Source organism: Sebastes umbrosus, chromosome 22 (genome assembly GCF_015220745.1).
Source record: "Sebastes umbrosus isolate fSebUmb1 chromosome 22, fSebUmb1.pri, whole genome shotgun sequence".
Lineage (NCBI taxonomy): Eukaryota > Metazoa > Chordata > Actinopteri > Perciformes > Sebastidae > Sebastes > Sebastes umbrosus.
In genome coordinates this window covers 11199358-11215472 of record NC_051290.1, presented here as the reverse complement: position 1 = coordinate 11215472, position 16115 = coordinate 11199358, and the positions used below count along the sequence as shown (strand labels likewise).

General features: G+C 37.0%; 1 protein-coding gene across 1 annotated transcript; it reads left to right on the top strand.

Moving 5' to 3' along the window:
• Nucleotides 1-1916: 1916 nt before the first annotated feature.
• Nucleotides 1917-14022, top strand: LOC119481341 (protein mono-ADP-ribosyltransferase PARP14-like). The gene is made up of 7 exons (XM_037758169.1): nucleotides 1917-2193; nucleotides 4678-4796; nucleotides 6895-8949; nucleotides 10007-10228; nucleotides 10316-10540; nucleotides 10872-10932; nucleotides 12179-14022. Exons 1-7 carry the CDS (start codon nucleotides 2019-2021, stop codon nucleotides 13288-13290), a joined length of 3969 nt encoding a protein of 1322 aa, XP_037614097.1. The 5' UTR covers nucleotides 1917-2018; the 3' UTR covers nucleotides 13291-14022.
• Nucleotides 14023-16115: the final 2093 nt, after the last annotated feature.

Here is a 16115-nt window from a genome sequence, read left to right as displayed (position 1 = left end):
TTCTGGGGAGCGTTGCCATTTTCTGAGGGTAGCGTCCGGAGCTACATCATCATCCATCAGTCTATTCATCTGTCAATCGTTCATCATGAGAAATGTATAAAAGTATGTGCGAAAGACAAATAGCCATATAAAGAGAAGCTGACAGAGGCAAAGTAAAGAAAAGAGCTGATAAGCTGCTCTGTAACAGGACTTTGACACTCAGTCCGTCATAATCAGTGAGTCAGCCAGTTGAAACTTGAGATAACCGTAAGCACCTCATAAATAATAATAGTAATACATTTTATTTAATGGTGCTTTTCGTGGCACACAAGGTCACCTTACATCACATCAAATCAGTAATAAATCATTCAATAAACAACAAGTACCAGTAATAAAACATCAAAGTCAATAAAATATAGTTTTATCTGTGTTAACTTTGTGTATAATTTCAAGAAATATATGCAACGTATCTATCTGCTCAAATGACTGAACTGTACTGTTCTGTTTAGGTCCCTGGAGACCCTGCCCTCTGCTTAACATTGTTTAATAATACTATCACGTTAATGTTGACAGCCCTAAAATTAATACATAAATAAATGCAGAAATAAATAAATTAAAAGATAAATGTAAAGTAAATCAAAAATAAATAAATACATTTCAAATTTAATAAAAATAAATACATAAATATTAAATGAAAGGGAAGATTAAACAGGAGACAAGATAAATAAGCATAAATAAGCAAATTAAAACAGAAATATTAATTTAAATCACATTTCATCAACTGATTAATTGCTACATTTATTTTAAATAGTATTTTTGCTATACTTAATGTCATTTCTTTATTTATCAAGTCATTTATTATTCTTTTTCTTTTTTTATTTCAGCACTTACACTTGTAACAGAGACACACTGTGGTATTACTACTTTTACAGTAGTGACAGCCCCCTCATTTGCATAATGAGGCAGAAATGCATAAAGAAATGAATAAAGAAAAGAATAAAAAAAATAATTTTGGGGAAATAAATACAGGGTGAAATGCAAAGGGAAAATTTGCAGAAATAATTAGATAAATAAATGCATAAATATGTAAATAAATACATACATGTAAAAATAAATGCAAACATAAATAAATACATTTAACATGCATTAAAAATAAATACATGAATAAATAAAGGGGAAAATTAAACAGAAGAGTAAATAAATAAGGGAATTAATAGAAAGATAAAGCAGCAAATCAAAACAGAAATATCAATTTATGTCATGTTGTCAAGTAATTAATGGCTACATTTATTTTTCATATTATCTTTACTATATTTAATGACATTTTGTTATGGAGTCATTTATTTCTTAATTCATTTATGTCATTCATTGTTTTTAAAAAATTCTCAGGACTTTTACTTACACAAAATTAAATACATAATAAATGCAAAAAGAAGTAAATCAAACAATTAAAATTTAGCAAAAAATAAATACATAAATAAATGAAGGAGAAAAGTAAACAGAAGAGTAGATAAATAAGGAAATTAATACAAAGATAAATAAATAAAGAAGCAAATTAAAACAGAAATATTAATTAATGTCACATGGTATCAAGTAATTAATGGCTACATTTATTTTTAATATTATCTTTGAAATAATTAGATAAATAAATGCATAAATACGTAAATAAATAATAATACTAATAGTAATAATAAATAAGGGAATTAATACAAAGATAAATAAATAAAGAAACAAATCAAAACAAATATTAATTTATGTCACATTTTATCAATTAATTAATGGATGTGTTTATTTATTTTTTTATTTTTTTATTGTTGTATTTGTTTTATTTGTATTTTTTTAATTTTTAAGTTTTAATTTTTTTTAATTTTTTTTTTTTTTTTGTCAGGAAGGTCCCTCCCTGTTGTGTGTTTCTCTGCTGTATCACCACTAGGGGCTCAGTTCCTCCAGCAGGAATCAGACGTGTTTACATTGTAAACGCACTGCTCCCTGAAACCTGACGCTTCAGATGTTTGTCTTCATTTATCCCTTCACTAACTATGGGTGACATGTACCAGTACCCGGTTTTCTTTGAGAGCCAGAGCCTGTCAGAGGAGCAGGTGAAGAGAATAGAGAAGCATTTCCGAGTGCGTCGCAGATCTGGCGGCGGAGACTGCGGAGCTCTGAGGAGGGAGAATGATCACATCTACAGCGTTGCTTTCACATATCAAAGAGGTAGGCCAGGCCATAAAACACCATACATACATTATAATAACTGTCATAGTAAACTAATAGTGATATTGAATAGTAATATTCAAATATTGAATGCTTAATTATGACACAGATCAACAGGAAATCTGTGAGATTGAAATCTAGACTGTAAAATGAAGCTTCCGAGAAAGTGAAACTTAAAAAAAGTGCTGCCAGAGATGAGGTTTGAAAGTCTTGAATAGGCTATAAGACTTGGAAATATCAATATATATATATATATACTGTATATATATATATATATACTGTATATATATACATATATATATATATATGTATATATATACTGTATATATAAGGCAATTAATACAAAGTACTTTGACTTACACGAAAATAAATAAAACATTTGAAATTTAACAAAAATAAATACCAAAATAAAGGAAAGGGAAAAGTAAACAGAAGAGTAAATACATTTTTAAGTTTTTAAGTTTTAAATGCTTCAAAACTATTAGCCTTTTTTTTGCTATATTTAATGACATTTATTTATTTATCGTGTCATTTTTTTTTTTTATTGTTTTCATTACTTTTACTTTAACGAAAATAAATAATAAATGCAAAAATAAATAAAACATTTGAAATTTAACAAAAAGTGAAACGTCTTCAAGAATCTAAACCAAGCACAGAACCTTCACAAACAATAAGACTATAAATAATATTAAATAATGAATAAAGACTATAGTTTTGAAGCAAGTATATATATATATATCATCAGTGTAGGGTGAGTTGCAGTAAAGTGGGACACTGCCAGATGTGGGACACCCAAGCCCCAGTGGGTGTAGGTCTTCCTCAAACAAATAGAAGTCAATAAAACTATTGATATTTAATGTCTTTCTAATATGCCTAAATGCTTCAAAACTATAATCTTTATTCATTATTCATTATTTAATATTATTTATAGTCTTATTGTTTGTGAAGGTTTTCAGTCCTCCAGGTCCTGGTATCCGAGTAGCCTGGGTTAAATCAGCAGCAACTGGACTTGGTTTTGATTCTTGAAGACGTTTCACTTTTTGTTAAATTTCAAATGTTTTATTTATTTTTTGCATTTATTATTTATTTTCGTGTAAGTAAAAGTCCTGAAAACAATTAAAAAAAATAATAAATGACTCAATAAATAAATAGATATGTCATTAAATATAGCAAAAAAAAATATTAAAAATAAATGTAGTCATTAATTAATTGATAACAAGTGACAAATTTATATTTCTGTTTTCCTTCTTTATTTATTTATCGTTGTATTAATTGCCTTATTTATTTATCTTTGTATTAATTGCCTTATTTATTTACTCTTCTGTTTAATTTTCCCTTTTATTTATTTATGTATCTATTTTTATTAAATTTTAAATATATTTACTTATGTTTGCATTTATTTATTTTTGTATTTACTATTTATTTATTTTTGCATTTATTTTTATATTTAAATGTACAGAATCTATTTATCTATGTATGTATACATTTCTTTATGCGATACTCTGTTACAAGTAAAATTCTGTTAAAAGACACTGTTACAGGGCCTGGGAACCCAGGAATTTAACCTCTGTGGGGTCGTTAGCAGGATGATAGAAACCACTCAGTGCAATGGTGCTCCTAAGTGTGACGAATATAGTTATGTGTCGTTAGAGTCAGCTGATGCCAGGTGTGTATGACAGTCGCATGGGTCATTGGAGTCGTTAGAGTCAGTTGATGTCAGGTGTGAAATACTCTCAGGTCCGGTCAAGTGTGAATGGTTGTTTAATCTCCTCGGCAGATATGCAAACATAAGTAAATACATTTAAAATTTAATAAAAATAAATACGTAAATAAATAAAGAGGAAAATTAAATAGAAGAGTAAATAAATAAGGCATTTAATTCAAAGATAAATAATTAAAGAAGCAAAACAGAAATATCAATTTGTCACCTGTTATCAATTATTTAATGACTCCATTCATTTTTAATATTATTTTTGCTATATTTAATGACATATTTATTATCATTTATTTGTTTTATTTTTTTAATTGTTTTCATGACTTTTACTTACATGAAAATACATTTAATTTTTTTTTTAAATTTAACAAAAATAAATACAGAAATAAAGGAAAGGGAAAAGTAAACAGAAGCATATATACATTTTTAAGTTTTAAAGTTTTAAATGCATCAAAACTATTAGTCTTTATTCATTATTGTTCAATATTGTTTGTTGAAGTATTGAATTAGTACACTGACAAGTATACTACTAGTACATTGATATTAGTATACTTACTACATAAAGTATACTTTGGGGAAATATACTTGAACTTAAGAATACTTCATAAGTATACTACTTTTTCATAAGGGTAACGTTGCTCCACAAACATACATTCCTTATTTTCTAACAATAAGTGACAGAAAAGGAGAGTCTCATCAAATAAAGAGTCTTTGTTTTTTTTTGTCAAATGAGCAGCCTGGCCTTACTCAAAACTCATTTTCTGTCTCAGATCAGCAGGCGGTCCTGGAGAGATGTGAGCATGACGTGGATGGTCTGGTGTTCACTGTCCGAGGCAGCCTGGATCCGCACACCTCCTCTCCAAGCCAGGATTTCACAGCTCCAGTACAGGTTAACACAACATTTCTGTCATTCAGTCAAAGTTGTGCAAAGTTGTGCAAGTTGTCAAAAAATACATCTAAATTTACAACTTCCCCATTTCATGTAGGCAAGGCAAGGCAGCTTTATTTGTATAGCACATTTCAACAACAGGGCAATTCAAAGTGCTTTACAGAAACATTCAAGAACATTGCGACAAAATGCAAAAGAACATTAAGAAATAATTAAAACAGTTATAAAAACATTAAAACATTAAAGATTAGAAAATAAAAACAAGCTAAAAATAAAAGCTAGGATAGAAGCTAAAATTGCATAAAACTCAAAAGAGTAAAAGTTATAGTGCAATGTCAGATCATTATCTGGTTTAATAAAAGGCACCCGCAAACAGGAAAGTTTTAAGCTTTGTTTTAAAAGAAGTGAGAGTTGGAGCGGTCCTGCAGGTTTCTGGGAGCTTGTCCCAGATATTTGGTGCATAAAAACTGAATGCTCCTTCTGCATGTTTAGTTCTGACTCTGGGGACACTAAGCAGACCTGATCCAGATGACCTGAGAGGTCTGGATGGTTCATAACACAGCAGAAGATCAGAAATGTATTTTGGCCCTAAACCATTTAGTGCTTTGTAAACCAGCAGCAGTATTTTGAAATCAATTCTCTGAGAGACAGGCAGCCAGTGTAGAGACCTCAGAACTGGACTGATGTGATCCACTTTCTTGGTCTTAGTGAGGACTCTAACTGCAGCGTTCTGAATCAGCTGCAGCTGTCTGATCGATTTTTTAGGAAGTAGTTATATAACACCAAATATACTGTATATATTGCATCTTAAAGAGGACTTATTATGCTTTTTCCCTTTCCTTTAGTGTGTTAGTATAGTTTTCTGTGCATGTAAAAGGTCTGCAAAGTTAATAAGCCCAAAGTCCATGGCGAAGTTACACTTTCTGCCGTGTCATTACCATTCATATACAACTAATGTGTTTATGATTAAATTGCTCACTAGAGCACAACGTTCTTTATAGATATATCCTCTTAATTTTGCTCTTAAAGTGCACTAGATTGATGCATTTAACTTTAAAATCTATAAAGTTTTCTTCTGGGTGAGCATGCCCCCAGACCACCCTAGAAGGTCCAAGGTCCCCCACCACAGTCTCACAAAATCATGAGGGAAAACACCATATTATGTCATCCAAAACTGGATGTCCCCCCCAATAGGGCTGGGCAGTATATCAATATTATATTGATATCGTGAGATGAGACTAGATATCGTCTTAGATTTTGGATATCGTAATATCGTGATATGGCATAAGTGTTGTCTTTTCCTGGTTTTAAAGGCTGCAATACAGTAGGGTGATGTAATTTGACCCTTCTAGCTGATCTATTATTTGTTTTTACCCGCTTAGTCATTATACCCACAATACTGATGATTGTTTATCAAAAATGTCATAGTGTAAATATTTTTAAAAGTGCCAACCAACAATACAATATTGTCACAATATCGATATCGAAGTATTTAGCCAACAATATTGTGATATTTGCTTTTCTCCATATCGCCCAGCCCTACCCCCCACTTCAAAACCAGTTCCAGTGACACTGCCCTCGAACTGCCTGAAACATCTTGCTTGAAGTCCCTCCTTTTCTTCCGTAACGTGGTGATGTCACCAAGTAACACATTTGCATAATACCTTCCTAGCGGCTAGTTTTGCACGCCCTCAAACAAAGCTAGTTAGAGCGGAGCTGGAGCGGACTCTGAAGAGTTTGGTCCGGTTGACCAATCACAACAGAGTGGGCCAGCTGACTAATCAAGAGCAGACTGGGCTTTTCGGGAGTGAGGGGGGCGGGAGCTCAAACAGAGCGTTTCAGATAGAGGGTGAAAAGAGGTGCTGGTATAACAGCCGGTATGAGAAAAATAAAGCGTTTTTTGAACATTAACGCATGTAACCATGTTCTAGTAGAAACCTCAAATACAAGTATGAAGCTGAAAATGAGCATAATAGGTCCTCTTTAAACACTGTAAATGATCATAATATGATGGGCTTCGATGTAACAATTCAACTGTTTCTATTCATACAACACCAGTAACCCGTTATCATTATTTTGATGTCTCTTTTCAACACAGAGCCCACAGTCCATTCCTGCCTCAACTCCTCCACCAAGTGGTGAAGAATATGAACTACGATCTGATTCTTACCTCCTACGTTATCTGAAGGAATGCCACAAGGCTGGGAGAGAACTAGAGAAACAACTCTCCTCTGTTGCCTGCTCTGCTCAGCTGTTTCCAGAGGAGGGGAGGGTTTTAGTTAGCTGTTTAGCTCAACTTGGTTCTGCAGATGAAGTTAGAAATTGGAAAGCAGAGGTAGACAAAGTCTTTGATGGCTACATGTGGCACTATGAGGCAGACCCTCACAAAGTTAAAGCTTTGCGTCAGTCCTGCAGCTCTCCTCAGACCACAGATGAGGTGAAGGTGTACAGCGAGGCTGGGCTGGCTGTTGTTGTTGGGGAGTGTTCTCAGGTGAAAGCCAGGTTGATGGATGTAGAGGGCTCGCATTTTAAACGAGGGTCTCGTTTAAGTGAGAAGCAAACCAGTGTTCGTCGACTGGGCGAGGCCAAGCTTCGCCTCCTCTGGAAAGAGATTGAGCACAGTTTGGGGCGAGATTTTCCAGGATTGAAGGTCACGCAGGGAGCTGCAGGTCAGTTAATTTTGGAAGGTTCTCTGGAGGAGATACTTAAAGCTGGAGATTGGATCTCTGATCAGGAGAAATTGGTCTTAGAAAGGACAGTTTCTGACAAGAGCACACATTTTCTGGCCTTCTTGAGAAAGGCATACGGAGGCCGAGGGGTGCTAGGTGACTTTTTAGGTGTTGGTGACAAGGTGGAAGTAGAGTTACGAGACACAGAGCTACGTTTCTTATCCCTTTCCACTGATCATCTTGATGAAGCTGAAAAGGCACTGCAAGGTGAGATCAAGGAAGTCAAGATTGATGTTCCTAACTGCTCCGCTGTGCCATCTGACCTTCGGGAACAGCTTAAGTCCAAGACAAATGAGATGAACCAAGGGCAATACAGGGCTCATGTGGTGTTTGGCTCAGACAGCATGGTGTGCCTACTGGGCCACACCAAAGAGGTTGAAGAGCTGAATGAAGCTGTTATACAGTTTATTTTGGACCAGTCCAGTGTGCAAAGCCTAATCCCTCTGCCTTTCATAGTGTCAGAACAAGTGTTGACAGAATGGCTTCAACTGCAGGGTTTTGACTATTCAGGGGTTACCTTCCGTCCCTCAACATCTGCCTCTGGGCCCATTGTGGCGCTGGAAGGTCCATCCGGAAGAGTGACTGAGGTCAGAAACAGGCTGGGTCCATTTCTGGACTCCATTGTTCAGGATAGAGCCCCCATTGACCCGTTAGGGACAGTAAAATATTCCCAAAATCCCACTGGGAAAGTTGAACTCTCAAATGTTGCACATGATCTGGCATCTTTGACCTTGAGTGAAGTAAGCACAACGGTTGCTACCTACAGCCTTCGTGACGGGCTCCAGGTGCTGGTGTGTCAGGGTGACATCACCAAACAGGATGCTGATGCTGTGGTGAACGCCGCCAATGAAGATCTGGACCACGGTGGAGGGGTTGCTGCTGCACTGAGCAAAGCAGGTGGCCCTCAGGTGCAGAAGGAGAGCAGAGCTTTGATAAAGCAGACCGGAAAAATCGCTACAGGTGATGTGGTGGTGACCACAGGGGGGGACTTAAAATGCAAGATACTGCTGCATGCTGTTGGTCCTGTAGGTGGAAAATCAGGTGGCAGAGAAAGGACCTTACTGGAAAAAACTGTTCAGTCTGCTCTGAATTTAGCAGAGATGATGGAGTTCAGGTCTATAGCCATGCCCTGTATCAGCTCAGGGTCATTCGGGGTTCCTGTCACTGTGTGCTCTGAGGCTATTGTAAGTGCCGTTAAGGAGTTTGGCAGTCAGGGAGGGCGAAGCCTGAGCAGAATCATCCTGATTGATAACAGAGGAGAGGTGGTGAGGACCATGCAGGAAGCATGTGATCGGCTTCTGCAAGGGACAAGTACCGGAAACAGTGCACCAAGTGATCTGGGGTTCCAAAGAGGAGCCACAGCTGGAGCTCCTGAAGATGGTGTCCATGTAGAGATCGTTCAGGGAACCATCGAGACCCAGCAGGTGAGAAACTTTACTGAGATTTTAAGAAAATGTATCAAATCTGATCATTGGAGGCATAGGCGCTGATTTATGTTTTTGCCCTTTGGTGCCCAAATTGAACCTGTAGTAGGCAGGATGTTTATGGCGTCATTGGGCAAAAATTCCATAATAACCTTTCAGCATATTGTAATTCAAGTGTTCTGAGAGAAAACTAGACTTCTGCACCTCCTCATGGCTCTGTTTTCAAGCTTTAAAAAATCACAGGTCATTTCAGAGAGAGAGCGTTCCTATTGGCTGTTCATTCAACGGAGGCAGCTGTCAATCACTCGCGAACTCCGATCAAACGGTCAAACTAGGCAGCGCTGATCAAATATTAATCAATATTCTGTTACTTTAATGCCTATTTCTCTCCTCAAATGTTTTCCAAAACATCTTGTAGTACACTGTTTAGCTGTAAAATGAGAAAGTTTGCTCCGGCTGGTGGGCAGTGCATGGTATTTCCTCAACTGATCTCAACATGGCTGCCGGGTCACAAACTTTCTCTCAACTATTACGTTTTCTAATGTTTCAATCACATCTGAGAATTACTGGTAATAAAGATTTGACTACAATTTTAAAAGTAACAATTCAAATTTGATCAACGCTGCCTAGTTTGACCGTTTGATCGAAGTTTGCGAGTGATTGACAGCTGCCTCCGTTGAATGAACAGCCAATAGGAACGCTCTCTCTGAAATGACCTGTGATTGGCTAAAGTCTCCCGTCACAGGCTAATACGGGATAGGGGTAATATAAATGTTTTTGCCGTTACCGTTACACTCTCCACCAGCACCGCACTGTTGTTTGCTATCGTCAAGTGACAAACCACCTGCAATCAGTTCTTCTTCCCAACAACAATTTGATATTTTTCTGGATTAATAAATTATGGTTTAGAATCGATGCATAGACTGGCGTACTCGCTGATACCCAATACCGAATTTTGGGCAGTGTCGCACACATTTCCGATACTGGTATCAAACAACTCTATAATTTGCATAAAATGGAAGTTGAACCCTCACCACATCTCCTGCTCTCCTCCTAGGTGGATGCTCTGGTATCACCCATGGTTGGCAATGATCCCCTCTCTACCCGTGTTGGAAACACTTTGTTTAAAGTGGTTGGACCTCAGCTGACTACAAAGTTTAGAAAGGAAGCAGGAGGTGACACAGTCCTGGTGGACGGCTTGTCCAAACTTCCATTTAGTGCAGTGTTCTTCCTCAACCTCCTTCCCTGGGATGATGATCCAAATGGAACTGCAGTCCAGGTGAAACATTGGAGAAGTGTTTTCAGTTTTTTTTCACTATAATACAGTATTTCCTCCTTAAAAACCATCGAATTCTGACCTTTCCAGGTTCTGAGGGTGGCCATCGACAACGTCCTAACCTACTGTGAGAATAGAAGGTTTAGATCAGTTGCTCTTCCTGTGCTCGGTGCCGGGATTGCCCTCTGTTTTCCTGACAGCGTGGTAGCCAGGGTTATAATGGAGCAAGTTCGCGTGTTTGAGCAGAACCGAGCCAGCGGTAATCCATTTCTGGTCCACATCGTCATCCACCCCAATGACAAAGAGGCTAGTGAGGTAATGGAAACACAGACTATTCATGAACAAACTTCAAGTTGCAAGAAATATAGTTAGAGTTAGAAAATCTGTCTTTTCCAGATTGTTTTGGATTTTTAGTTTTTTTTGCAAACAATTAAGTGTGTTAAAAATAACACTATTTTATGAATGCCACATCTATTTATAAAAAATATAAATTAAATTGTTATTATTTTATTATTATTTAAGTAATTAACCATTATAATCCATTATATTTTAAAACCGTTAAGCAATAGACATCATTAACATTTTTTATGCATCATAAGTATATACTGGAATTGATATTAAAACCAGTACTTCCTTGTCTCTGCAGGCTTTCAAGTCTGCCCAGCAAGATTTCCAACCCACAAGATTTGTTCGCCAACCAGACCAAGGTTGGTATAGATATGATATGACAGCAAAGAATTGGAATTCGGTCCTCAGGCATCCATTCTTCATGTTTTTCTTTTCTGGTAACTAATCTAAGCATTAGTGAAAGGCAACTTTCAGTGGAGAAGTGTCTTTTGAGTGCATTCGTTACTTATTCATATTAGTTTCTGCCGATTTTGCACTGAAAAAGTACATGTATTTGATTTGGCTGTGTGACTGCTGTGATGACTAATTCATTATAATTCATTTATGCAATTAGCCATTGACATTTCCTCCTGTGGACCTAACATCATTGTTTATTCGCCAGAAATGAGCATGCTGGTGTTATCATTAAATGGATAGTTTGAGTGTTTTGAAGTGGGGTTGTATGAGGTACTTATCCATAGTCAGTGTATTACCTACAGTAGATGCTGCTGTGGACGGGGCTGGCAGCAAAATGTATTTTAGCCACCTAAAAAATCCAATATCAGTTTGAGTGTATGCTGTATTTAGAATATTGTCGCCGGTTTACCTTACTGTCAGACAGCTATACAGTCTATGTTTCCGACAGGGAACTGAAGCCGTTATCCATGCTCTTGCCAAAGCCACCAGACTCCATTGAAAAAAACAGTAATTTTACGTCGCAGAACACAGTTGCTGGTCTGCCTCGATTTTTTTTTGTTTTTTGTGTTATTGTGTGACTTTGGTGAATCCGAACTAACCAAAGTCACACAATAACACAAACAAACTAACCGATCGAGGAAGTGGTAGACCAACAACTCCCGTGTTCTGCGAGGTAAAATTACTGTTTTTTTTCAATGGAGTCTGGTGGCTTTGGCGAGAGCATAGATGGATACGATGGCTTCAGTTCCTCGTTGGAATGGGCTGGCTCACGGCAAGGTAAATCAGTGAAAATATTCTAAATACACTCAAACTGATATTGATTTTTTTAGAATTTTTTAAAAATGCATTTTATTGCTGCCCCCGTCCACAGCAGTAAGTTGCTTTGCTCCCGTGCGGTGTTTCTCCAAACTGGGGTTGTGCCGACCGCCATCTACTGTAGGTAATACACTGACTATGGATAAGTACCTCATACAACCCAACTTCAAAACGCCTGAACTATCCCTTTAAGGAGTGCTCCTTTATTTGAGCCAAACTGTACACTATGTACTGGTTACTGTTTCCAAAAAAAGCAAGATAAAACTACTCTTAAAAGCTTAAAAAAAAAAAAAAGACACAAATGAACTTAACAGAGTCATTATTCTCTTCTAGTGTCAACTACAAGGAGGATAGTCGTGCTGGGGAAAACTGGATCTGGGAAAAGCAACCTAGCTAACACTTTATTTGGAGAGGAATTGTTCGCCACGAACCACACTCCCAGCTCTGGAACAAAAAAATGTCAAGCTGAAACCAAATCTGTCAACGGAAGAAGCGTCACTTTGATTGACACTCCTGGTTTCTTCGATGCAGGCGGATCTAAGGAGAAGCTGAAGCCTGAGATAGTGAGGTGTCTCACAGAATGCGCTCCTGGGCCTCATGCTTTTCTCATTGTGTTTAAAGTGGAGAAATTCACAGAGCATGAGCAGGCTGTCATCACAGAAATATGCCAATATTTCTCTGAAGATGCTTTAAAATATGCTGTAATTGTCTTCACACATGGCGACCAGCTCCCTAAAGGGATGACAATCGAGAAGTTCGTCAGTGAGAATGAGAATCTGAGTGATCTGGTGAAGAAGTGCGGCGGCCGGTGCCACGTCATGGATAATAAATACTGGAAGAACAAACAGCAGAATAACTACAGGAGCAACCAGGTGCAGGTGGAGGAGCTGCTCAACACAGTAGACAAGATGGTGATGGAAAACAATGGAGGCTACTACACCAATGAGGTGTTTCAAGAAATGGAGAAAGTCATACGGATAGAGGAAGAGTACATAAAACAAAACACGTCGTCGGGAAACTTGTCACCGGAAGAGATCAGAAAACAGGCAAAAGATAGAGCGTTTAAGAAGTTTTTGACGCAACTGGCAGGTATTACAACAGGAGCATTGTTAGGAGCTTTTTTTGGCATGGCAGTGATGGTTGGATTAGTTGTCACGGCTGTGAAAAACTGTTCAGAATTAATGAAAGTTGTGAAAAGAGCTCCAGCATTAGGAGCAGCAGGAGGTGCAGGAGCTGCAGGAGCTGCAGGAGGTGAAGTAGCAGCGCTGTCAGCTGGCGGAGTGGTGTTAGGTGTGTCTACCACAGCCTTCGCTTTAGTAGGGGGAGTAATTGGTGGTATTACTGGACATGAGGCAGCTGAGGAAGCAGAAACACCATGGGAGGCAGCAGAGATGGCCGCTAATGCTGTCGCAAACAAAGGCAGAGATTTTTTAAAGCAACTTTAAAGCTGTCGTTTGAATGTTTATCCAACATTCAATCTCCTTTTATCTCGGTTTTGGTCTCCACCATCAGTGGAGGGAAATATGTGGCTCTTTAGCTGCTAAACGCTCCACTGTTTTCACCAGCAATTTCATCTGTTTGCCATTTGGTGCTGGGCAGGTAGCGTATAGTGGGTTTATTACAGCTTTTTTTGATGAAAACAGCTGCCTGCTGATGCTAGGAAACAAGGTGGATAAGAGTTTGCAGGAAACCAAAACAAGCTTAAAGGGGTTAAAAAGGCTCCATAGAGCTGGGTCGGGTGATAATTCTTTGTGGGTTTGACACTACAAGCGTGAACTTTCACTTACGCACTTTCACTTATTCCATTGATAATAAAACAAAAATTGATTAACTGGAAGGAAGAATGTTTGGGGCTCAGAACCACAACATGATCAAAACAAGATAAGCGGTGACTCTGAAAAAGGTGGAGGGAATTCAAATCTCTATAATTACTCATTTGAAAATGTTGTAAAAACCATTGGGCAGTGGGCTTGTACCATCTCTATATGCTGGCAATGTATAAAATAACTGAATATGTAAATCATTGAAGCGATTGACAGTGTTTAATTATCTGACGGTGGTGGTTTGAAACTTCAATGATAATTTACTTTTTTTCCCACTGATCTGTTTCTATATTATACTATTATTTGTTTGTTATAAATCTATTTTACAACAATAAAAGCACCGATTGCACACAAGTTTTCTCATTCGTCCACTTTGTTTTACTTCGTGGCTGTACAGTAGGTCTGACTAGTTTACCCTGCACCTACAAGCTGTGATCAACAGGGGGCTCCCTAACGCAAGAATAATGCTTCATTTAATCAATTGCCACTGGAACAGTGGAGACAGAAACATTTGTAGACACAGTAGACAACAAGTAAGATAGTAGATAGATAGGGGAAGTAAAACAAAGATGAGTAAATAATATTACAAAATAAATGTATAAAGAATAGAATAAAGAAATAAATAAGGGGTGAAATGCAAAGGGAAAATAGTGCATAAATAAATAAATGCATGAATACATAGATAAATACATACATTTAAAAATAAATATGATATAAATAAATGCAAAAATAAAAACATTTAAAATGTAATACAATAAATACATAAATAAATAAAAGGTAAAAATTAAACAGAAGAGTAAATAAATAAGGGAATCAATACACAGATAAATTAATAAAGAAGCAACTTAAAATATAAATATAATTTTATGTCACATTTTATCAATTAATGAATGCCTACATTTATTTTTAATATTGTTTGGTTATTCAATGGCATATTTATTTATTAATGGAGTCAAAGTTTAATTCATCTACTTATTTATATATTTATTTAGGCAGGTTCTGTCCTCCATAGTCATTGGTGGTTTTATAATGTAAAAGTGTTTCTGTTTCCACAAAGAGGTCAGAGGTCAAGTAACAGTGTTGATATGTAATGGTAGGGTGTCTCTGTTAAAGCTGCATCTGAAAACTTGGATGTTTGTTGGTTATTTGGTGACACTTTGCATTCAGCTGCAGATATATGCTGAACCTGAACCACAACGTTATTATTTAATTCAGCAGTCCCCAGCTTCTCTTACACAGTTTAAAGATCAAAATTGGTGCAGTTGTGCAGTTTAATTGTTTTTAGCCATTTGTCCTGCGTGTAGATGAAAGTTGGACTCATCCTGTATTTATGATATTGTGTGTAAAATTAAGTTTTCAAACAAGCCTTGATGCATTTAGCAGAGTTCTCCTAAACCTTTGTCACTAGTTTTCATATTTTCTTACATTTTCCTTTAGTAACTGTAAGGCCTAAATAGTGTTAATTTTCCTTGTGTGAACACAAGTTTAAATATTTGCCTTGCCATACATTATGCGCTAGACCTGTAATACACCGGCAACCCGCCCAGTTTGCACCCAGCCTCTCGCCCAGTATGGATGGATTGCACTGCACTACTGCTGAAAGATAACATCAAAACAACAAACCATTAAATAAAACAAAAGAATCTAAAGTTAGATCAGGAACTTTTTTTTTGTTTCACCACAGTTCGTAAAATACAGATTAAGAATTGTGTATTAATGTTAAAATGTTTAAAGGGTTAGATCACCCCAATCACATGTCAAGGACCCCTAAACGGACACAAATTAGACCCCCATTTAATAAGATTTTCTCCCAGGGCCCCCCAACAATCATGCGATTAATCGCGATTAAATATTTTAACCGTTTGACAGCCCTAATATTAGATAATGGTGTGCTTCCAACTTTGTGACAACAGTTTAGGAAATGCCCTTTCCTATTTCACTGTGACATTTCCAAAAATCGGGCAACTCTGGCTTTATCACCCAGCATGGTGGTTGTCCTCACTGATGCTCTTAGGGCTGAATGTGAACAAATCCTTGTTGTCTGGTTCAGAAATCTTGAGGAAAGTCTTGATACAAGATTATAACTGCAGAGTCATGCCCATGGTTTATGCTCAGCAATCACATATAGGTGTAGCTACGGTACACGGTACCGGCACTTCTTCATTTTACTCCTTGGCATACCGTCACTCCTCACAAGTTGCCGGTACTCTTCTCTGCCCTCTCAGGTTCTCTGTGAAATTTGTAATGGCTATTCATAACAACGCAGCACCAGCGTTTTTTCGTCGCGCCTCATAAGCAGTATGAACATATACGTTGAGAACGACGCTGCTGTAATTTATTTATTAATACAATGTTCACGTCCTTTTTGCAAAATAATTCGTGAACTGTTCTTCAGAACTTTTTTTCTTTGCGGACAAATATAATTAATGAAACATTATTTAAAAGTT

What these genes read in the sequence shown, in the direction of transcription:
- LOC119481341 (XM_037758169.1), top strand. Translation starts at nt 2,019, where the DNA reads ATGGGTGACATGTACCAGTACCCGGTTTTCTTTGAGAGCCAGAGCCTG. An exon ending in TGCTTTCACATATCAAAGAG is followed by an intron (nt 2,194 to 4,677) that starts GTAGGCCAGGCC and finishes TTTCTGTCTCAG; the next exon opens with ATCAGCAGGCGGTCCTGGAG. An exon ending in GAACCATCGAGACCCAGCAG is followed by an intron (nt 8,950 to 10,006) that starts GTGAGAAACTTT and finishes CTCTCCTCCTAG; the next exon opens with GTGGATGCTCTGGTATCACC.